The 23,410-nt window shown below is 48.3% G+C and overlaps 1 protein-coding gene across 2 annotated transcripts in view; it reads right to left on the bottom strand.

The window, feature by feature from the left end:
• COL5A1 (collagen type V alpha 1 chain) overlaps nt 1-23,410 on the bottom strand; it is a 127,618-nt gene that overhangs the window by 56,747 nt on the left and 47,461 nt on the right. For both annotated transcript variants that reach the window (XM_052668038.1, XM_052668039.1), the window contains exons 5-12: nt 17,071-17,202; nt 15,017-15,163; nt 14,634-14,882; nt 10,588-10,734; nt 10,263-10,319; nt 7,202-7,243; nt 6,859-6,921; nt 568-642 (exon numbers count right to left, since the gene is read on the bottom strand). In XM_052668038.1, coding sequence (XP_052523998.1) covers nt 568-642; nt 6,859-6,921; nt 7,202-7,243; nt 10,263-10,319; nt 10,588-10,734; nt 14,634-14,882; nt 15,017-15,163; nt 17,071-17,202 — 912 coding nt within the window. The remainder of the gene's footprint in view (nt 1-567; nt 643-6,858; nt 6,922-7,201; nt 7,244-10,262; nt 10,320-10,587; nt 10,735-14,633; nt 14,883-15,016; nt 15,164-17,070; nt 17,203-23,410) is intronic.

Here is a 23,410-nt window from a genome sequence, read left to right as displayed (position 1 = left end):
ATTTCCAACAGCTGGTTTCCTCAGGGAAACCTCACATCAAAGCAGACACAAAATATAACCGCTCGTTTTTTGTGTCCCAGGACCAAGAAGGCTGACTTGGTGCTTGTTAGCTTCATGTAAGGGAAAAGGACATACAAATTAACCACTGCTCACCAAAACAGAGCAGTTAATTCAGGTGCTTACAGCTTCAGTACCTGCTTTGAAGACGCCTTAGAGGTTCCTCACCCTAAACACAGGGTTCTGCAAAAAAAATTTGGCCACTGAAGGTGTCTTCAGTTGCTTCCTCATGACTTTCACTCTCCTACACTATGCCAAGGCCTAAGCAATGATGGTTATTCATTGCTTTCAGAAATTTCAGTTCACCTGCCCTGAGCTTCTGACCTGTGCCAGCACTTTGCAAAATGTAAATCTGTAAGGGAAATGATCCAAATCCATCTTTTGCACAAGAGAAAACGTGCCCTTGGTGTACAAGGGACTTCTGCAAAAACAGGCTCTCGGCAGCAGCAAAGCCAAGAAGCAAAGCTCATTTTAGTGCTTCTTTTTTTTTTTTGCTTCATTTATACTTACAGGCAACATAAGCATTGTCCCTGGTGGTCCTGGTAAACCATCTGCTCCTGGAAGACCTGGGCGGCCAGGCGGTCCCTGTCAGAAGGAGAAATAAAAATAAACTTCTGTAGCATCGTCTTAGTCATGTCCATGCACAAGTGGCTGTGGCTGTACAGACATATGTCACAACACAAAGGGCTCCCTATCTCGACAGCTCACACCGAGCATGCTGGCATCCTGATGGTCTGGCAAACTCTGTGGAAGTACATCTGTAGGCACACATGGTTTTTCTTAGCAATTCCCTCTTCTTACATCCTGGCTCCCTTGTTTTCTGTATCTGCCATAAGCAATGTTCAAGTGAACAATAAAAGCCTCTGCCGTGTTCCGAATCAATGGAATCAAAGGTTAGTTGGGTCTGTTAAAATCTGTTAAAAAGGTATATGAGACTTCATAACTCAAGTCAGTGAAATAGAAACAGTGGAAAATAAATACATTTCCATACATGTTCAGTCACCTGAGTCATTCCGTTTTTCTCTCCTCTGCCTTTTTACATCCTATGAGACCACTTCTGTCTACAACGGAGTGATCCTGTCAGCAGCCATAAATCAGCAAAACTCCAAGGGCCTGAATGGAGCTGTGCTGATTAACATCAGCTGAGTGTCTTTAACTTGCACTAAAGAAACAAGTATGCAGTAAAAGATGTATTGATGAAGCTATAAATAACCAAATATGGCCAATTTTCCTATGACAGCCCACAGATTATTTGCACTCCCAGCTGCGTACTTGGCAAGAAGTTTAAGCTAACCCAAATTTGCACATCCATCCATAACCCTACAGAAGAGTAGGAGGACACCCAACCACGCAATGCATGTGCAATAATTGCAATTTTCACATCAGCTTGAGGAGCTGAAAGCAAGGGTGACTTGATCTCATCCCAGGGAGGCCCAGAGGAGCCCTGGTGCTCATTTCATGGCAAGGCAGGCAGGATTACCTGACCAACAGCTCAGGTTTGAGGGCTTAGGCACTGCCCTGCTCAGTAAACGCCAATAATAAATTCATCTTCGGGGAACCAGCACTCTTGGAAGAGCAAGCAACAAACATCTACATTAGTTATAACTCTTCAACTTGTCCCAAACCCTCAAGCCTGTAGAGACACCAAATGAAAGGGTAAATAAAAACCCTGCCCCAAATCCCACATCTGTGTGGATACACAGCAAGGACACAGGAGATCCTGCCCTTGTCCTGGGAAGCTTCACGTTCACCAGACAAGGCAAAGAAAGGTGGACGAGGGTGGGAGAGGGAGAGAAAACAGTACAAAATCTATAAGGCAGAGCATTTTTAATGAGATTAGTCGAAGCATTATGCTTGCCCCGTTTTCCTGTGGACAGATCTGGGTGCTCACTGAGTGTATTTCTAGAAGGGTGTCTAACTCATCTCATCAGACCCTCCCTGGTTTGGGCTGAGGTCTCAAGACACGCTGGGGAATGGAAGCACATCATCTTCCCCCACGTGGTGTCTCAGCCACACAGCTCCCCATTTCTGCAGGAGCACAGGACTTTACCTCACATCTCCTCATTCCCTCCTCTTCCATTCCTTCCACATCTTATTTAACCTAACGTCTCCTTTGTCACCTCCCTCTTAAAAAGGAACCCAAAAGCACCAAGCCCTAAATTAGAACCCAGCTCTGGGGAATGAGAGCCATCGTTACTCCACCCCACGGGGCTATTTCTGTGTCCTGCACCACAATTACAGGGCAGCCAGCACCAAAGCCAGCCCAGAATAACAGCCCAGCACTGCAGCTGGTGACTGATCAGCACAGCACTCAGCAGCTCCCTCAGCACCAAAGGGAGCTGTGTAACATGCCGGCCCATCCATTTCTCAAGACATGCTCGTGATGTTGTATTGGTGCTGTTTTCTTAGCCTGGCTGACACCAGCATCCCTGACTCCACCGATGAGGTGCAGAGGGCAGTCCCATCTGCTGCAGCACAGCACGTAAATAATTTAGGCCAGGTTCACCTTTATATAATAAACTTTCCTCCCTCTCGGCGCTGGTCCCACAGATGATGGATCAGGAATGGGGTTGTTTATCTCTCCTTGTGTGCTCTGCCCAACAAACGGTTGGAAACGGTTTTCTGCATCAATGCCTCGTTTTGTTCCAGGTCGGGTGTGTGAGGTCTTCTCCATGCGGTGCAGAGCAGTGGGGGGCAATGGTACGGATGGAAATCCAGACCATAAAGCACTTTGTAAATTGCAATTCAGGCTGGCTTGCAGAGGCCTTAGAATGCCTTAGAGAAACGCAGCATGCCAGACTCTCAGTCGTTGTAAAAATCTGTGTCGCTCTCATTACATAAATAGAGATCTGCTGATATACAGCAACCAAGAATGGGGACTTCAGCTTTCATTTGGTGCAGTGCTCTACAATGCCACGCTGAATGTAAAAACTGATGCAGTATTTCAAAGGAATGCTTTAGCTGAAATCTTACTGCATTTGTTATCCAGCTCGTTGAGTAGGAGACAGTGACTGACAGTGGTCTTCAGAGCAGTGCCCAGCAGCACAGACCATGGGCCCTTATTAGTCCAGTTTTGAGCTTTAAGTCACCCTCACAGAATATTCTCCTCCCATTTTTGGTCCTGGCCAGAGAATTACATGAGCAAAGCATTCTGAGCAAAGCAGTCTGACACAGGAACTGAAAGTTTCAAGACTTTTAGAACCGCACAGAAGGCATTAGGGACCCTATTACACTTCTGGGATGCAAAACTGTCCTCAATGGAGATGAGTCCATTGGGACACAAGGACTGCGTGGTCTTGGGAAATACAACACAGGCACTCAGACCAACCTTTGCTCAGAGCCAGAGGCTGACAGGAGCCAAGCAGCACCCAGACACCCCTCAAAGTTACCAACACAGCAGGGTCAGTGACCAGGCTGTGGTCTGTTCCAGTGCAGTAGAGCACCTTGTCCAAAAACAAAAACAGCATATTTTTCTCCCAGTTTCTTCATTCCATTCTGGAATACTCCACATTCCTTTCTTTCCACTACTGGAAAGACCCCCTCACATCACTCCTCTCCCAGATAGGCTGGCTGCATCTACACTGGTGTCACAAGTGCTTCTTCATGCCGTAAAATTACAGGGATAAATGAACCAACCAACATAATGAATAAAACAGAGCTAAATGAGTGTTGGCCAATATTAGCATAGCTCAATATTGCTGTTATATTAATTCAGTACACCTGTCTGATTGCAAATATAAAGTCTATCAGATGCAATGTTCCTCACTGTACGCATATAAGCGCCATGTAAATTCATGAGCGACAGGCAGGGTTAATAATAAACAAATTAAAGAGGAGCTGCTCTAATTGAAGAGTTTTTAATACAGTTGCAGTTCCTGGCTTTGCAATTTCATTGCTTCTCTACGTGCAATATGTCGTATTATGTTCTGTTCTGGACACTTAGCAAAAGCAAGATGTGCACACTGTGCTTGAATGCGAATTGAGCCTTTTATTTCAAGGTGTGTAACAGTAACATCAGGGACAGCGTGATGCTGCTGATGGGCTTTGCGTGGCCATTCAAGGGGAGCCTGGAAATGTCCAGGCCAGGCAATACCTGCACGTGCATGGACAACTGACAGAAGTACCAGCCCACGCATCAGCACGGTCAGCATCCATCTCATAACACAAATGAACTGCTAGGAGCCAAAGGAGAGTAACAAAGTAGTAGAAGAGCAAGTTGGACAGCACACAGCCAACCTCTGAGCGGCATCCCATGTGTTAAGTCAACCTCTGTGCAGTGATTCATGGGTTAAACTAACTTCTGTGAGCAGTGGCTCAGCCCACAGCTGCATATTGACTTTCTGAGCTCGCAGACACCGATCAATGGAGCTCCGTCAGGGCCCCTCGTTCTCAGTCATGTCACAAGCACAAGAAATGTTATTACTGTTGCATCAAAAACCAATAAATACACCTGGAGCGTAAATGAGGTGGGGGGCTTTACAGAAGCACACTGGGGGGGGTTGCAGGAGTGTGGTAGCAGGTAAACTCCAGCCAAATCCCCAGAGACCCGCACTGCAACAAAGAGCTTTAATTAAAAGACCAGGGCTCAAGTCAGCCACATTGCCACAAAAAGACACCAACACCTAAACTATCTCCTCAAATACACCTGAAAACCAAAAGAGAGACCTCCAGTGTGGGTCAGCAATGGGTGGGATGGAGATGCACTTTGATGGGTGGGAGAGGAAGGATGAGAGGGTGGTGCTGGGAGGGACAAGGGATAGAAAAGAAACTCAAGAATGCTTTTTCAGAGTGATCCCAAGCATTTCCTGCAAGGGATCAGAGTTGGGCTTTAAAAGCTAAGGGTGGAAGAAGGGGGGGGGGATAACCAGTCCACAAAAAGGCTTCTGTGGCACGGTGGCTCAGCCCCTGCTCAGTGCAGAGAGCCCAGATGTGAAGGACTAAGGGAGAAATACTTCAGTGTTCTGTCCAATTGGTGTTCACATACTGCAATGCATCCCATCCTGGAGTGGAAAGGTGATCAGCCACTTCCAGGATGGGGTACATGGCTGGTGCAAGAAGCAATAAAATCCAAAGGTTTGATGCACATTTGACATTGACTTCAGAGGAGGCCACAAGTCTCTAGGATCACATAAACATTAAAAATGAGTCTGCATCGAGCTCCTTTGTCATGTAGAAATCTTGTTCTGATTCTCTGTAACGGAGCAAATTCTGTCTTGTTCATTCCGGGTCTTAGGTTATGCAATTAAAATCGAAAATTAAGTGAAAAGAAGAGATAAACAACAATGCCTCAACACGAATCCTTAATAGAGAGCTGCAGCAATTAGCTGTGCTAAGACACATCAGAACAACACAACATCCGTTGTCTGTGCAGACCTTCCCACTCTGCATGGACAGAACTCAACAAAATCCAAGAGAATCTGTCAGAGGAACGGGAAGCCATGCAGATATAGTGGGTCTGGGTCTCCCCATCCTTTCCCAACCAGGTCGCAGGGACAAATGGGACACAATTCCTTATCCTGAAAGCAGCTGCTAAAGCAGCAGAAGATGCCACGGTGCCAGGAAAACATGCTCAAGCCCTGACCATCACACTGGGAACTGAGAGCTGCTGTGCTTTCCCACAGAAATACTGGAAATAAAGGTCCCAGATTACCTTCAGACCCCCATCTGCAGGGTTGCTTTTGCCCTTTTGGCCAACAGAACTGCTGGATGCCTCAAGCCCACCAACAGCCCTGTCCTTAGGGATGCTTTTATTTTTAGGTGAATTTCTGATGCCCACTAAAATTGCTCCCAGCAGCCCCCGAGCTCAACGCTGCCCTGGATGCTCATCTCAGTGCTGCTGCCCAGCCACCCTAGAGCTGGTTTTGCTCAGTGTGAAGATAATCCAGGCTTTCCCAACACGCCTCACTTTCTCTTTTAGCCACTCTCTACAGAAATCTGTGCTGTTCCAAGTCAAAACAAGTCTCATTCACTGCTGATGGGAGAAAACATAAAACCTCCCAAAGAGAAGATCATGCACACAGCGTCCTGGGCAGGAGACATGCCCCAAATAGAACAGCAATGTCCTAGCAGCTATTCTGAAGGCATATGTGACTGCACTCAACGTAATAATGCATCAAGGTATCGAAACAGATATCAAGCTCCATTTGCTTTGCTCATGCAAACTTGCTGAAATCAATGAATTTATCTATACAAGAGGTTGGCTGCACCAAGGGGGATGCGCTGGTGCTCCTCCAAAACCAAGCTGAAGCTACATCAAAAGCAAATGCACAAGTGCTCAGGCACAGCATTGCTAAATCACATCAGTCACTCTCTAGTGCTTGCTGGTTCAGTTCAAAAACCCATCCAGTGCAAAGGCGAGATGCTGCACAGAGCAATCCTCCCAACAGGGACAGTCTGGGACACAAAAAAGGTGGAAGGAACACAGCAAGGATGGTGGAGTGACCCCAAGGGTTGTGCTGGGATGCAAGCAAGCCCAACCCACTGCTGTAGTGAAGACTCAAAGTTGTGCTCCCCAGCTGTTTGTCCCTGGATGCAAAGGTTGCCTTCACCACAGTACAAGCACCCTTTAGGACTGGCAATCTCTTTGCCTGATCTCATCACAGTATCATCATAGAATCGTTGAAGGCTTGGGTTGGAAAGGACTTTGCAGATTTTTGAGGCATTAAAACCAAAGATTCAGAGGGGATTGCTATCAAATGCCTTGTGCAACCAGCAGCATTCAGGACTCCAGTGCTGTCCCCTTCTGAACATGCAAACTGATGAAAAGCATCAGCCAAACAGGAGAAGAACAGGGATACTCACTCTCTCCCCAGGATCTCCCATTAAGCCCACAGGTCCAGTTGGTCCTGGAGGTCCTGGAAGGCCCTAGCATAGAAAAGACAGGGGAAAAAAAAAAACAACCCACTGAATGGAAATGTGTTATTATTTGTAACACTCATGCAAAGAGGAGGAAAAGAAATAGGGCTTTCTGTTTATTTTGACTCCAGAAAAATCAACCCCAAAGCATTTATACGCACACACACGGCATGTGGAAGCAATAGAGCCCGGGACCAGCTGTGTGCTGAGCCCTGTGCAGGCATCAGCCCCCCGCAATGCATGCATCCAGCTCCACCAAGCTGCAAGGTGTAACCCCAACACCACTTACTGCAGGGCCTTCGGGACCAGGGGGGCCTTCCACAAGCATACCCTAAACAGGAGAAAGGAATAACAGCGATTAGCAAGGCACATCCTCAAAGCCAACCCAGCTTCAAGGCTGAAAACCCAATGCTTTCTCCATCCTTAAATAGCCCAGGCCTTGCTGCTAGCTTCCACACTCCCTCAGTGACATCATCAAAGCCAAATATCATTTATTTGGATGATGCAGGGCATGGAGAAACAGCCCTTCACCCCAGCTTGGGGCTGCCTTCCTGCTCACTGCCTTCCTCCCCTCACTAAAGGGCAAAACTCAGCTATGGAGACGGGGAGAAGAGCTCCTTTTTGGGAAGCAGCAGTCTCTGAGACCCAGCATCTTGGAGAAAAAAAAACAATAGAAAGTTAATAAGCAAACTGCAAGGGCTTTTGTCTTTTTTTGAAATTACTTTCCTAGCAGGCTGCACACTGTGATTTACTCTGCGTACCCAGGAAATGACTGTGCAGGCAAAACAGCAGAATTATGTTATTCCATTCCTTTTCATCTAAATATTTTGTCCTAACTTTAAATCAGGTCTAGCCCATACTCAGTGGAATTGAGCTGTTTCTGTTCACTTATTTATTTGGTCGTTCTTCCCCTTCATGGCTATGTAAGAGGCCACAGAGAAATCTCCCATTCAAGCAGACAAACGCTTTCTAGAAGTAATTTCACTGCCAACCATGGTGGCATTGCTCTCCTCTGGCTGGGAATTAGATGTAATCTCTACACAATACTCTTTCAACCCACACTAAATATCAGCTCCTTGCTGTTGAGGGCTACCAGGATGGGGCAGGTGATCCTGATCCCCCAGCAATGACACCCACAAGGCCCTATCTCCTTTTCCATAGAAAATCCCAGAACTATTCAGCAAACACCTCCCCATACAGGGACCACAGAGCCCATCCCCACTGAGACAAACGATGGCACACTGGTGTGTTGCAGCCTCCAATACAGAACCCAACACCAACCCTTCCCCTCCCCTGTGCTAACAGTGTCTCCAGGCTGATGCAGAGAGCCCCAAGCTCACATCAGTCCCTCCCAGAACTTTCTGGGGATGCCACCAGGGTTACTATGGCCTGAGCATGCACGGGGCTGAGCTCTGCTTCCCACGGCCGGCTGCAGGATGCTCCTATGCACAGCCTGGGTTAATTAGCCCATTCACGATGCAAACATCCTTGGCATCTTCCCATATTTATCAGTTGGTTTATGTTGAGCTCCAGCTTTAGGGACATCTGGAGAGTCTCCTCGGCGAGAGATCACTGCTGTTTACATGACCGCTCATCAGCAGTGGGGATATGGGAGGCTGTGGGGGCATGCCACCATAGGGGACTGCCTTGGGGGCGGCAAGCAGAGCACATGTTTGGGGCCATCCAGGGGAAGAAGGGATGTCACTCTCCTCAACACCCCATGGCTACCCACAAGTGAGGCTAACACTGCAGAAAAAGCACAAAAACTGGCCACAGCGCAGAGAGGAGCTGTGCAAAAGCTGATCAAACCCTCTCCGAAGGCAGCTGTGAGCACCTGACTCTGGCCCAAAGCAGGGAAAGGCAGCCTGTCACCCCCACAGCCGGACCACGGGGGTCCCAGCATCCCGACCACAACCCCGAGCAGCCTGTGCTGCCCTGCTGCTTCCAGCGAGTGTCAGCACAGAGCAAGGATTGAAGGACAGGCAGCTCGAAGGCAAAGATGAGAGAATTCAGCAGAACCCGCCTTCGGTTTTTCTTTTCACCCCTCTGCTGCAGCTCCGATCGAAAACCAGATAAAGAACGCAGCAGAAGTGAATTTCTCTTTGTTAAAGAGGAACTGAACGGATAGGAACACGGCGGCATTTGGTCTTGTTTACTCTCTGGCAAAAGCTATACGTGCTCCAGTGTTTTGAAATAGCAAAGGCGGCCAAATTCTTTCAGGATGATTAAACTTAACCATTATTTTGTAACGTTTCAGATTAGTTCCGGCCCAGGGTGGGCTGCTGAAGCTGCCTTCTCCATGTTGCTGCATGGTTCAGCAAAGTGTTCTCTCCTTGCCTTTGTTTGCAGAGTGAGAGCAGGACCCAGAAGGGAAGGGTCAGAAATGCTTTCATAAGGCAGTGATGGAGGCCTGTGAAGCCCAGCTGCTGCCCCCAGCTCCTCACTCTGCCAGCATCGGCAATGTCTCCTTGAGAAGGAAATGGAGGAAGAATTGGAAGAGAAAAGAATGGTCTGTGGGTAATGGGAAGTACAACTGCTTCGCTGGGCACTGCTTGGGCTCTCTGCCAAGAGGAACTGGGCTAACTGAGCTGCTGGTGTGCAGCTTGGCCCTTTGGAAATGTGGCTGGCGAGGTGAGTACAGCAATGTCAAGCCCTGCTCCCAGCCCCAGGAGCACCCCAGCACCTCAATAGGGACACAGACATGTGCCAGCAACCCCTTGGTCCTGCTGAGGGCATGTGAGCAGCACTGGGGAGCCCCGGCTCTATCTGCACCCATGGGATGCTCTGCTGGGCACCCACCTTTTGTGTAGATTGCACAGTTTCTAACCATTCCTTAGAAAGCAAAACAGGAATGGGTCAGAGGGGAACTGTAAAGAAGGAAAGCACTGATGTTCCCCCTGGGACAACACAGGGCTTTTCTGGAAGCAGCTGGGACCTGGGAGCAGGCAATGGAGCAATCTGTGCTCTGAGAACCCTTTATTTGCACAGAGACAAACCCATTGGCTGCACCATTAAAGCCATTCCCAAGCAGAGGTTTTGGGTCAGAGTGTGGTCTGGCCTCAGGCTGCAGGAGTAGCGTTGTGGGACCTCCAAAATCCCTATAGAGATGGGGAATGGCCTCTCCTCTGCCAGGCACTTCCATTTTGGAAGGTCTGGGGTTGCGCTATAGCAAATGAGATGTCATGGGAAATTGAGCACTTCCTTCCTAATTTAAGCTGCTCTGTGAATTGTCTTAAAAAGAAATAATTACGGTATTTTATATTAAAATGGACCAAGTAATGGGAAATTTTCTTCTCAGCTGTATTACCAGGAGCACCACACCAGAGAGAACGCAGAGAAGTTGTCCTTACCGGCTCAATTATGGCAGGCTCACCCTTCTGCCCCTTCTCACCCCGTGGGCCTCCAATCTGCAGCACGGAACAGAACAAAGACAAGCAGTCAGAGAGAGCATCACCTGAACCAACGGTCTTGAGCAGGAACAGGAGGCAATGTCACGATATCTCTGCACAGCACAAATGGAGCAAGGAGACTTTGATGGCATGGCAAACATTGCCTCTTGGGTGGATGAACCCAAGTGGGATGGGATCCCCACCTGTTGCATTGCTTGTCTTGAGCTGTAGAGGAAGAAAATAGTTTCTGAAGCGTGCATTTGATGGAAAAAAAAAACTCCCTCACCCCTTCGTAGATGGTGTCCTGGTTGGCAGGCATCCCAGGCCCAATGTCAGGAGACACTGTTCTGTCATAATAGTAGTAATTCCCATCATATTCTTTTATCGTTTCCTCAGTGAAGTCTTTATCCAGGTCGTCTCCTCCTTGAGCAGCCTGGAAGTGAGAGCAGCAATGCGTCAGGCTGCAAATCTCTGCAGGATGTGCAATGCTGAAAGCCCAGGAGGGGACCATGGGGTTTGGGGAGGGGAAGCAGCCTCATGCTAATGGTTGTCAATAGAAAGCACAAGAAAGTTTAATTCTGAAGTTTTAAGGTCTCCGGTGACCTCTAAGAGTCTCCCCCAAAGGAAGGCAAGAAGAATGGAAGGATCTTCACGCAATTCTGGCCTTCCCCAGCAGCACCAACCCTCCCCCCAAGCATAAAATAACAGTGAAAGCGCAATGGTCTGAGCGAGGCAAACAAAGCAGCACAAAGCAGGGGTTTGTGCTGGGACATCCCCACAGACTCCAGAGGCTTTGAGAAATGTGGAACTGAATTTTCCTGCTCGCCTTCCACAGCCTGAATATTGAAGCCATCGGATTAACAAGCACCAAGTAAATGAATAAATAAACCGAACCCCATCCCATTCTCACCATCCCAGTCAAAAAATGCAACGCGCCGTTGTGAGAAGCTAATTACAGGAGGAAATGTGGAAAAATCCCAGTTTGTTTATACAAAGCCCTCCTGTTGGTTTTGTCTGCGATCCAAGTCCACCCTGCTTTTCCAAAAAGCAGGGGCAGATTTTACAAATCTGATGCATAAACAGCTAAAATCCTTTCTGCATCTTCACAGCAACAGATGCTGCAGTACAGAGACACCAGACATGTATCACAGTTTCCTTCCTTATGTCCACCTCGCTGCCCTCTCTGCAGCCACTTCTCTCCTTCAGTTGGAGGAGCACTATAAGGAAGGAAATGTTCTGATAATCATTTTGTTTCCTTCCCTTCTTGTTAATGAACAAAATGATCCATAAATTGAATTACTTCCAGTGCTTCCCAGAGAGATTATCTCTTCACTGCTATGAATTCAAAATCACTTAAATGCCACCATCATTTGCAGACCTTGTTTCTGTGCCAGAACTGCTCAGAATCCATGAGCACGAGCATCTGTATCTGCATGCAGGAGGATTTAAAGAAGCCTCATTAGAAGGCAGCGCGCTTCCTACTTCTGCCCACTTTCATCATTTAATCAGCAAGGAGAACTCGTGACAAGTCATCCCATCTCATATTTTCCTGAACCAGAGCATTGAAAACATGGGGACAGAGGCAAAATCCAAAAGAGCATCACTGAATTCCACAGCTCTGCTACAAAGCAGCTCCCAACAACCCTCATCTCTCCCCGTTCCCTTGCTATGCCGTGGCCATTTGGGAAATGGTTATGTCTGCTTACAGCAACATTCAAGGTATGGAGCAGAGAGCCTCAGAAGTAAATTTCTTTGCCAATATTTCACAAGAAATCTTCTAGGAATGATTCTTAACCCAAAGTCTGGATAAGGCCAGAAGTGGGTGGCAGGCACGTAACCAGACATTGACATCTCAGATGTAGTCCTTCTGTGTTTCTGAAACAAATATTTGGCAGCACACAGCTAACAGATCCAAGTGCTCCCAGATCCATTTTTTGACTCTATGATAAAACATGAAATATAAAATGATTCTAAACTACTCCTTTCTAAACCACCTGATGATGGTTCCTGATTAGAAAGCTGGGAAAGCTTTGCATTAGTTTTCCTCTGCACCGTGCAAACGGATCAGGTGCTGTCACACCTCTGCTATCCTGTTAAAACTCTTTTTATCTGCGTTTGCACTTTGAAACCTTCAAGCTTGTTCATCTCCCTACAAAGCTTTTAGAGAGAACACAGCAAACTTCCTCAAATTGCATTTCGCGACACGAACATCAGAAATGCCTCTTTTGATGTTTTGATATCCCCAAATCAATTTGCTTGGAAGAAGATAATATCCTGGATTAGCGGGCAGAGCAGAAGGAAAGCTCTCTGTGCTGAGATCTTCAGGTGCTTCAGAAAGAGAAAGAACAAAAGCAGCCTGAATTCAGAACACAGTGCAAAAAGAAAAGAGGAGGTCAAAAAAATCATTGTGCAAAGTACTGCTATGCTCCATGGCTGATAACAACCTCATTTAAATCATCTTTTAGCATTCCTTTTCAAGAAAGCGATGCAGCTTTGTGTGTGTGCATCCGGACAAGCAAAGCAAACTGCTTGATGAATAGCAGGCGATGAACAGAATATATCTGTCCCCAGCTCCTCATGTTCACAGGAGTATTGCTGCCTACTAAATCTCAGCATTGCTCCGCTGACATTTATCACAGAGTCATTAGCTGTAAGCAAACTCGAGCCCAGGAAAGTAAACAGCCTAAGCCTGCCTCCAAAACCTCCCCCCCAGTCTCCTGTATCTTCAAGTCCCTTAGAATTCCAACCATAGGAATTACAGTCTGCCCAAAATCCAGACAGGTGAACTCAGCAGTGACATCCTCACATCCACACTGCTCAGACTGCTCTGCTGCTGGATGAAAGCATTCAGCTTCACCAGGAGCTCATGGCTGCAGGTGGGGCTCCCAGCTCCCACCCTGCGGTGCAAACCCCTCATCCCCTTGGCTACGTGCACCTTTTGGGGCTCTGTCACACTGCATCAGCCCTCAGTGCAAGGGAACCTATGCAGCTGGGCAACTCGTGTCCCCTCTCTGCTCATCACTGCAGGATTCAGTGGATGAAATGGAGCAGACTCCCACCCCCAAGCAGTGCCACGGCCTTTCCCATTTACATGCACCTCTGAGCTGCTGGAGGTGGGCAGCCTCAGGATGCCCAGTGATGCTTTGGGAGAGCAGGCTGAGTTTTCACACAGGAAAGCTTTGCTCAGTATTTCCCTACCTGAGCTTTGTTCCTTTTCTATTTGATTTTCCTAACAATTTAAAGAGGCCCTTAAGCCTCTTATTTCTGCTTCCAAATTTTTTTTTATTTTATTTTTTTTTAAGATCACCCTATCCAATCTTTAATTCCTCCCTATTAGAAAGCACAAGTTTGGCCAAAAATTTCTGGATCAACGTCAGGAAACAGAAACATTTCCCATCCTTTGGTTCCCTCAAGCTGGCGCCCGGTCCATCCATCTGCTGGAGTGCTTTTCTTTCCCCCTGAGCATCTCTCCACTCCACTCAGTCTTCTCCCAACAGCTCCAACCCATCCGTCTGGGCTCAACACCCCTCACTCTTCAGCTCTTCCTTGGACACTTTCCCTGACACCTTTTAATTCACGCTTTCAGGCCCAGCTCCAATTATCTTGGCCAGCTTCTGCTTTCTTTTTTTGCCACTCTCTGACATCTCCCAGCAAGCCTTGAGTTTCACGGTCCCATCGCTCACTTCTACTCTGCTCGAGGAAGAACCACAGAGCACTGCCAAATCCCACCCCAGGAAACCTCATCCTACCATCAGCTCCCCATGCTGATGCTCCTGGGTAACGACAAAGTTGCCTCATCAACTAGAAAGTTATTTCCTCGCCTGGCGAGCTGTGCGACACAGCTGCATGACAGCTCATTTCAGTCTCATCAGAGGATGAGACCAACAAAAACAAAAAACTGGGCAAGCCTTAAGGGCAGAGCAGTCTCAAGTGTGACATGGTGACATTAAATGTGGGGAACCGAAAACGCAACCGCTCCAAAGAGTATCAGCTGTGGAATCTGGGCTGATTCCACTGTCAGTAGATCTGCAACAAGACAGAGGGCCTCTGTGGGCAAATGGAATAACTCAAATGTGAGGGTTTGTCCCAGTGTTGAAGTCGTTTGGTTGGGTTTTTTTTTTTATGTTTCAATCTGAAGAATGTGGAAGTGCCATTCAGTAAGAATGACAAGATGAAAATATCCCACACCCTGACACTTCCTCTCACAGAGCTGCCCGAGCCACCTGCAGGTTTATCGTATGGATCATCACATCTCCTTTGCTCAGGGCTAAGAAATAATAGAGATAAAATATATATATAATCAAATGAAAGGAAAAGGATTCATTAAATTACATCAGTCTCATTGTAGGTGATGACGGTACTCGTGGGGAGCTCCGCTTCCACGGCATTTTCAGTGAGCCCTCCCTGGGGGTCTACTTCCTCGTTGTAGTTGATGTCTTCATAGGGCAGAGGTGTGAAGTACTCCTCGTTGATGGTTTCATAGTTGTACTCATCCACCAGGGGGTCGTCCACGGGTGCAGATCCTTTGGTCTGCCTGCTGGGGTCCCCTGCTTCAGGGGATGGCGTGGGGGAAGGATAGTCCTAGTGTGGAAAATAAAAAGCAAACTAGCATATATGAAAACCACCACAACAGGTGGAACAAAACAGATATTCTGCATCGCTCTCCACTCTCCAGTTCACAGCTCCATTTATCAACCAGGACCTCAAGTGGGTACCTGCTTGGTTTCGGGTCTCTCTCCAGCAGCCACTCCTGGGGGTGCAGGTTTGGTGGTGGGTGCTTCAGGCTTTACAGCTTCGTCAACATCTTCATAGTAGGGGTACTCGTAGTAGTAGGTGTCCCCTTCTCCCTCCCCATCGGTGTACTGCAGAGAGAATACAAGCAGCAGAACATCAGCTGGTGGCACCCAGTGGATGCCCAACAGCCCTCTGTAGGTTGCATTCATGCCAGTGGTCCATGCAGCACTACATTTCTGCTGTGGAGTGACCATGGCAGTTTCCCTTCCTCTCGTACTTCAGCTTCTGCAACACCAGGAGCCTGAGTTTGGGCTGCTCTTTGTGCTTTCAGGTCCCCGCTAATCTCTCAGCCCAGGGGCAATTTCTGCCTTAGCAAAGAGAGCAAAGCCACTCACTGCAGGAATTCGGTCACCCTCAGCTACCCTACAAAACAGAAAAACAATTGTGTTGTTTTTAACACATAATTGGTGAGCCTTGCTGGGTCACGTCTCAGATCTGCAGAGGGCTACGTGCATCACACCACCACGCCAAGAAGCCAGGCTGCTCTTTTCTCTCCTTATAGCATGCCTGTGATTTCCTACCTGCCCATGACCCGCAGGCAGGAGAGCTTCAAAACCCAGATATTTTCAGAGTTTTCCACAAGGCGTCAGTCATTCTTCAGAATGAAATACAAACCAAACGTTTGGTTACAGCCGGGCACGGCCAACCTCTTTGCCAGCCCATCACTCCGGCTGGCAGCAGTCGCATGGATGAGTTATTCTTACACAGAGCAACACAGCCCAGAGACAAGCCAGCCCTTGTTGCACTGCTGGCCTCCAGAAGAAGAGCTTTCTTTTCCTACTACCATGTACTTTGATCACACCAGAGTCTATCCTCCAGCAGTGCTGGCAGCATGGTTACAGCTTCCATGGGCTGCACTGCTGCAAGCTGCACTCTGCTCCCCAAAGCAGCTCCTCAACCCAAAGCCCGTGGTGCATGAGCCAGAACACAGCAATGGCACTGCAGATCAGTGGGGAGAAGCTGAGAGTAAAGCAGAGGGCACTGCACTCCTGCAAACCGGCCAGAAACAGCAGCCAAGGCACTGAGAAGTGCCTGAGGGTGCCAGACGCTTTAATTGCTGTGAGCTGAGCTTGAGACCTCTTCTAAATGTGTCAAATTCAGATGATGGTCTTCTGGAAATCAGCCCAACTCAGACGTTTCCGACTGAGCAGCAGAAATACGGAGGCACCCCATTTATTATTATTTTTTTTCCTTTACTTTTTCTAAAGAAAATAAGCTCTGACTGTAGGAAAAGCTGCCTTGTGCAGCCCAGCAGCTCATACGGGAGAAATCATTACAGATCAGCTGGGACCATTTCTGCCAAAAGGAAATTCAAATGGCAAACGTACATGCAAAAAAAATTCCTCCTCCTCCTGCCTTTGACACCTGTCGTTTCAAAGGAGTACCAGTAAAAAAAAGGACTTAATCTGGTTTCAAGTTTAAGAGCTAAAATTGGATTTTAGAAACAGGTGCACATTTTGGATGGGGTTTGGCCTGCCTGGGAAGGTCAGTGCTTCCATCGGCTCAGGATCTGTCCTCTGCAAGGTTCTGAGCTTTGAGCAAACCTGCACCGCATTCACTGGAAGAGCACAGATGAGAAGGGAAAGCCCTGTGGGTAGGAGACCAGGACTGCAGGATCCTAAGAACAACCTCTGCTTCAGCCACTGCATTGTAAAGGATTTACATCAAAGTGGGACAGGAGAAAGACTGGATAGGAGGAGGAAGTTTTTGCCTATATGGGCAGTGCAGCACTGGTACAGGTTGCACAGAGAGGCAGTGGTGCCCCATCCCTGCAGACACACAAGGTCAGATTGGAGGGGCTCTGAGCACCCAAGCAGGGCTTGGGTGTCCCTGTTCACTGCAAGGATTGTGAACACATGGCCTTTAAAGGTCCCTTCAGATTGAAACAAGCACGCTAAGCTTTGCAACCACAGCACGGAGCCCCATATCGCTGCCCCCAGGGCATCCCCACCTGCAGCCACCAGCTCCTACTCACGTATTCATCCTGGTTGGGGTCCTGGGACTGTGGAGAGTCGGGGACGGCGGTGTCACAGTCGGGGCTGTAGTGCTCACAGTAGTCATGGGCTGCCCGGGGATCGGCCACGATCAGCAACTGCTGGATGTCACCCTGCAGGGAGGGAAGCCAAAGTCAAGGTTTAATGATAGCACCAAAAGCAGTTTACTTGCAGCATAAGGAAAGATTTTACTGCTTGGATTTTTGCAGCTGATGGTTTAGTTAGGGGGAAAAAAAGTCTTCTTTAATGATAGAAAAATACTGTGAAGGCGTCGGGGGAGGGAAAAAAAAGGAGCATTACAGCACAACTACTTGGGCACATAATAGGAACCAGAAGCTCAGAGGAGAGCCTGGCCAGAACGTCTCGGAGCCCCATGGAAAACCAAAGGATATTTTTGAAACAGGAGGTCAGGCTCAACTCCATGCACGCACTGCAGCCGTGACCACCCTCCAACGGCACATGGAGCTCTCTGAACATCCACACTGCCCTAAAATTCAGCCCTGCTTTAAGCCTACTGCTCTTTGTGAATAACCTTTAGAAAATGAACCGAAAATGGGTCGCAGCTTTGGAAAAGATAGGAAAGCAAATTAAATAAATAAAGCCAAATTATTGCCTCACAGAATGCACCCCGTATCCAGCTCTCCATCACCTGCATTGCAGCCTGCTGGGCCATGGGATTACCTGCACCACATCATCCCAATGCCAAGGGCAGCTCCCAGGCTTCCCATCACTGCAGGATGCCAAGCCTGACCATGACAACTCGCTTGGAGCTCCTGCTGGGAATAATCTCCCAGCTGCTATATCAGATCACAGGAGCCCAGCTACCTCTGCCCCCATGACAGCCACGTGAAGACACTGATGCCCTTCTCAGCAAGGTGCTTAAAGCTTCCCATTTTGCACGAGGTTATGAGGAGTGTCTGGTGCTGTTGGAAGAAGCTGAAATAAAACAGTCACTACAGCAGGCTTGGTCTTTGTCTCCGAGAGGCAGGGAAGGAAGGCTGAAAGCTTTTTTTCCTGATAAGGTGGGATTTACACCTCAAGGAGAGCTGATAGTCTGTATCCTATCAGAGACCAGAATTAAAGTTGTTTTTTCTTGAGGAAGAGATAAAGCAAAGAAAGGCACGCTGGCTAAACACGGTGCAAAAGGTTACACAGGAGAGAATTTGCTGTAGCTGAATTCACTCTTAGCCTCTGCTGACAGCATCTCCTGAACTACATGCGAGACAAAATCTCATCTCAACCACACTCTGCTTCCAGCAGCAGAATGGGAGCTTAGCATCTTCTTGAGCAAGGCATTGCAGAGCATGGAAGGACATCACTGCAAGACCCAGAAACTCTGGACTCAAGCTCTGGAGAAAGCCCAAATTCAGCACAAGGTGCTGGGGGATGACAGTGGCCCAGTGAGGAAAACAAGTGAAGCTTCCTGCCACCTCTGGGCTGAGAGCTTAAGAAAGTCAGCATGCACCTGAATAACTCCAGCACATAAAGTGTGCCATAGCAAAGCACGAGCTGCCTCAGAGAGTTCCTGTCAAACTCACAGTGCTCCACGAGCATCACTCACCATACCTCCTATTTTCCCATTTCCTTTTCAAACCCAATCAATCATCCTGTCCAACAAAGCTCATCCTTCTCGTGTTCCGGCAGCAGCGTGCAAAACCAGAAGGAAAAGCGATGCAGCAGATTTTGGAGGAATGAAAGCCCCAGGGAGCATCTGAGCTCAAGTGCACTGACGTGGGTCGAGCAGCTCAGGGGCAGAGGAAGGAGGAGAGCTTTGAGGGCTGCTGGACTGTTCATCTTTGTTTCATTAACAGCAAGTGCACAGCTCTGGTGGGCACCCTGTGTTAACATTCGTAAAAAGCAGACAGGAGCGAAACCTTGTTAGCAAAATTCCCAGTCAACTGACCTCATCCCTCAATACAATACAATAACAGGGACTAATTGAGGCCCTAATAAAAGCCCCACTATCTGAACTTCATGGAAGATGCACAAAGCTCCGCTGTCAAGAGCCCCATTTCTTTGATTTAGAAAGGTGACCTTAACTAGAGCAAGCCACGCAGGGAGGTTTGCTGCTTGTGTGTCCTCTCCAGTGTTGCTGCTAATAAATATCACCCAGAGAGAGCTGCCCCCAACCCCAGCTCTGCTCCTCTGCACGAGTTCTCACTCCCTGCTGTGGTTACACACAACAGCCAGCCCTCTCTCCTTCTTACTTCAGCATCTGCTTTTTTCAGCACGAGCAGAGATAATGAAGATGCCATAAAGTCAAAGCTAACCTCCCCCCTTTCCGCATCCATTCAACAGCCATAGATTTTCCATGAGGCCTTTGCAAGAGGGGGAACACTCTCCTCTCTCTTGGTGGCTTAAAGAATTTACCAGCCAAGGAGGGGAGATTTTGAAGACCAAGCTTCAAATAAAGGGGTATCCAAGCCACAGAGAATCCAACCTCAAGCCCCACGTGGGTAGTGGGGGAATCACAGACACCCGGGTAGCTCAGAGGGCTCTCAAGAAGCCCTTCCAATGCTGCAGCCCAACTCCTGCCTCTCTTGGGCATGCACTGCACAGATAAATAGATTCTTTCTTTTCCTCTGAAAAGAACCAATATTTCATCTGCCTGAAGAGCCAGTGTTTCTAAAGGAAAATAAATCAAACATTGACCTTTATTCCTACAACTTCCTGCAAAGGGGAAGAGGCAGCACAGCACGCTGATGAAAATGATTCTGAATTGTGAGGCTTTTTTTTTCTTTCCTCCACCAAACAGATGTAAGTGCTAACTGTCACAACCAGTAAGAAGTTGTTTGACATTTATGGTAAAGCCATTGGTGCCCGATGACTCATTTGCTTTATGGATTAAGTTCCATCAAGGCAGTCGAACTCAGCTCCCCAGCCAGCTCCCAGACAAGACTGGAAAAGCTCTTCAGGAGCATTTTTTAACACTTATTCTATACGTGTGCAAAAATGTCACATCGCTTCCAATGACATCAACTTCAGTAACTTGGAGAAATTGCTGTGGCTCAACAAAACAAACAGCTGGCGAGGAGAAGCACGGTGACTTCATCTGGCTTTGGCAGCAGCTCCAGAAGTACTGGGCTTCTTCAGGGCTCCCACTGCAATGCACTAATGATTACTTGGAGTGTTGCAATAATTACTTGGGCTGTTGTTTTAGTGCGTTGCCACAGGCACCTTAGTGACAGCGAGCATCTTTAAGAATAATTACTGCTCGCTGAGCCTTTTTAAGCTCCCACATCCAACTCAGATGGCCACCACGACCCGAATGTGGCTGTGATATTAAAACAAAAACGTCTTAATTATTAGAAGCAATCAGGATGTTGCCAAGTTTTACTATGACAAACTCACTGGTTTCACAAACACAGACCCAGCCAGCCGCATTAAGAGTGACAGAAGTTCAGCATGGCTCTGCGATGAAAGCATTGAGATCTCAGCCACCAGCAAGCTTCCAACAAACCTAATCCCTGTCTCAGAGTCGGCCTGCCAGCCCCAGATGTTCCGCTTGATAGAAGCTGTCATCAGCACTTGCCCAGGGATGAAGGCTCACTGCTGAGGACGCGGCATATCGGCATCGCCCAAGCATCCATCCCTTAAACACAGCTCTGCAGAAGAGAAGCCAAATGGCAGCAATGGGGTCACACCATGACCTGCATCCCAGACCGCACTCGCTGGACCAGCCGGGCATCCTTTGGGCTTCTGAACACGTTACAGTACAAAACTGGAAGCCAATAGTTGGAGAGCTGCCTCAAAAGAGAATCAAAAATAAAGAAGGGAAGGGCTCACACGTAGCTGTGTGAGTCAGCTGCAAACACTCGGTGGTTGGGATAAAGGCAACACGGATGTTTGCTTCCTCGCCCTGTGTGAGGGGGGCAGCAGGAGCAGACAGGCAGTTCTGCTGTGAGACCTCTGCTATTTCCCCTCCTGTGCTCAGGTCACTGCAAGAATGGATCCCTCCTGACTTTTGGCACTCAGATGGGAGCTTCTTCTGAGCCCTGTTCAGTAAAAATAATCTCACACAGAAAAGGGGACAGATGCCTCTCCAAGAAAAAAAAAAAAGAAAAAACAAAACCCCAAAAAAACCCACAGCTTCAAGCAAAAGCCCTGCTTAAGAACTGACGATGGTTTCCCTTCCTCACCGCATCCTCTCCTGGCTGGTTCTTACAAACAGGGACTTTCAGAGCAAGGAGGTTGCATTTCTTGTGTGCTTGCACACAACACGGTGTCTGTTATGACAGGCTGCAGCGTAGCATCGCAATACAAATTACAAGCTGCTTAGCAACAGCTCCTTAGCGAAAGAGGAGGGCAGGAAAGTTTCTCAGAAGAGAGCAAAAGCCAGATGGCTTTGCTAATTCTGGAGAGCTCCACTGAAGAAGCCATCACTCTGCCAATACCCAAACAGCAGTCAAGGACCCAAGTTGTTAATAGAGTGGGAGATATTCATACAATGTTGACTTCCAAGCAGATACTATTTTTCTCCATTAGCCTCAGTTCTAACGGCCTCCCAATGTCAACAACACCCCACTCCCATGTAAGCACTCCTTGGGCAGTGGCTGCAGCCCCAGGCATGATGCCGAGCACCTGTGGAAGTGGACAGAGCAAATGGAGAGCCAGAGCTCGCACCAAAGTCCATTTTTGCTTAAGGGATAACACAGCTAATTCCCAAAGACAACATGCACAGCGTTCATCCACAGGATGGATTATTTACACAGTGGTGCTTTACAGGCAACAGACTCATCTGCTATTCCAGATACTTTCCTATTTGTAACGGATGAAAGATTTTCTTGCCTTTCCAAACGCCTGAGTTTGTTATAGCCATTAATCATTCCCAATTTCTTCCCAAGACTTTCCATGGAATCCTCACCAAACTCTAGCAAGCCCAGAGCCCTTTTTCTCTTCCCAGTCCCACATCCCTACCCCCAAGCCCATTCACAACGCTCATATCCCGCACCCTTAGAGCAGCTCATGTATGGATTGTCAATACCATGAAAAGAAAGGGAGAAGATGAAAAAACCCAGCCATTATTGCTCAAACAGCCACTCCTATGCCAACCCCGCTCCAGCCCCGGCACGGTGCCTAATTGAAACCCTAGTCCTTTCAGAGGGGACATCTAATCACCAGCTTTAAGGTCTTGAACAGCTCGCGGGCTGTTTTATGCTTATGGGCAATTGTATGTAACCTCAACCAACCCTGAGCTTAACAGACTGTGATGGGAGCTGTGGTGCTCACACAGAACCCTACGTGCGCACCGTGCAACTCATCACCCCATAAGCCTGGAATGAGCTTTGCTTCCAGAGCACCCCACGTCCTTTCCAGCTTAAAGCCAATGCTGAGACCTTGGAGAACAAGAATTCACCAACCGGGTGGAAGGACACAGCTAAAGCAGGTCAGCTACTTGTCATTTCACTAAAATCCAAGAATTTAGAGGATGTTAGGATTGTTTTTCTCTCAGCTCCAAGGAACAGGCACTCTGGAGAGCAGGTGGCACTGGCAGAACTACAGAAAGCATTAAACCTACCAAGTATTTACTGCAAGGCTATTACATTTCCCTGGTTTTGTTTCAGAGAGGGAAAAGCCCCAGCAGGACCTACAGAACTGTGCTGCATGAGAGGCACTGCTGCAGGCAGCAATGGCACTCGCTCCAACAGATACAAGAAAACAAAGCTTGGAGGAAATAAAACCAAAGGGGAAAAAGCAAAAAGACCCCAGGGTGGACATGGCCAGCGCAACAGAAAGTGGACCACGGTTAAATGCTGAGCTCTTGCAGGAGCATCCCGGGTCAGGCAGCTGCTGTCCCACGCACGTAGTGGGGTCAGGGCCAGCTTTCCTTGACTCATGTCTGGGGCTGCGAGCCGCCAGACAGCGGCTGCTTTGCTGAGCCGACAGCTACTCTTAATAATGATCACAGCTAATTGCGCGAGGGAGCCGGACCCACCCAGGGGAAGCGGTGATGAGAAACGACTCCCAGTTATTCTCACGCCCTACAGCTGCCTGCATCAGTCGCTCTGACTGCAATGGCATCACTGCCAGCATCACCGCCGTGCACCACAGCCCTTTGGGATTGAATATTTGCATGCTTTGGTTTCTCCCCTTCCGCTTCAAGCTCTCCAGACCCCCCTTAGAACTGCTGCCTCCCATGGGGCCAGTGCTCTGGGGGCGATGCGTCTGCGTTCCTCTCTGTTGAGTGAGCACCAACACCGTAACTCCGGTTGGGATGGGAAGGTGCAGGCAGGGCAAAGCAGCCGCCAAGCAGCAGGGACGGCAGGAAAGGAGAAGGCAGCCAAGCTGACTTCCAAAAAAACTATTAAGCAAACACAAAAG

Source organism: Tympanuchus pallidicinctus, unplaced genomic scaffold (genome assembly GCF_026119805.1).
Source record: "Tympanuchus pallidicinctus isolate F22 unplaced genomic scaffold, pur_lepc_1.0 scaffold8, whole genome shotgun sequence".
In the NCBI taxonomy this organism is placed as follows: domain Eukaryota; kingdom Metazoa; phylum Chordata; class Aves; order Galliformes; family Phasianidae; genus Tympanuchus; species Tympanuchus pallidicinctus.
The sequence above is the reverse complement of the archived record's forward strand: the minus strand, read 5'-3'. Positions and strand labels throughout refer to the sequence as shown.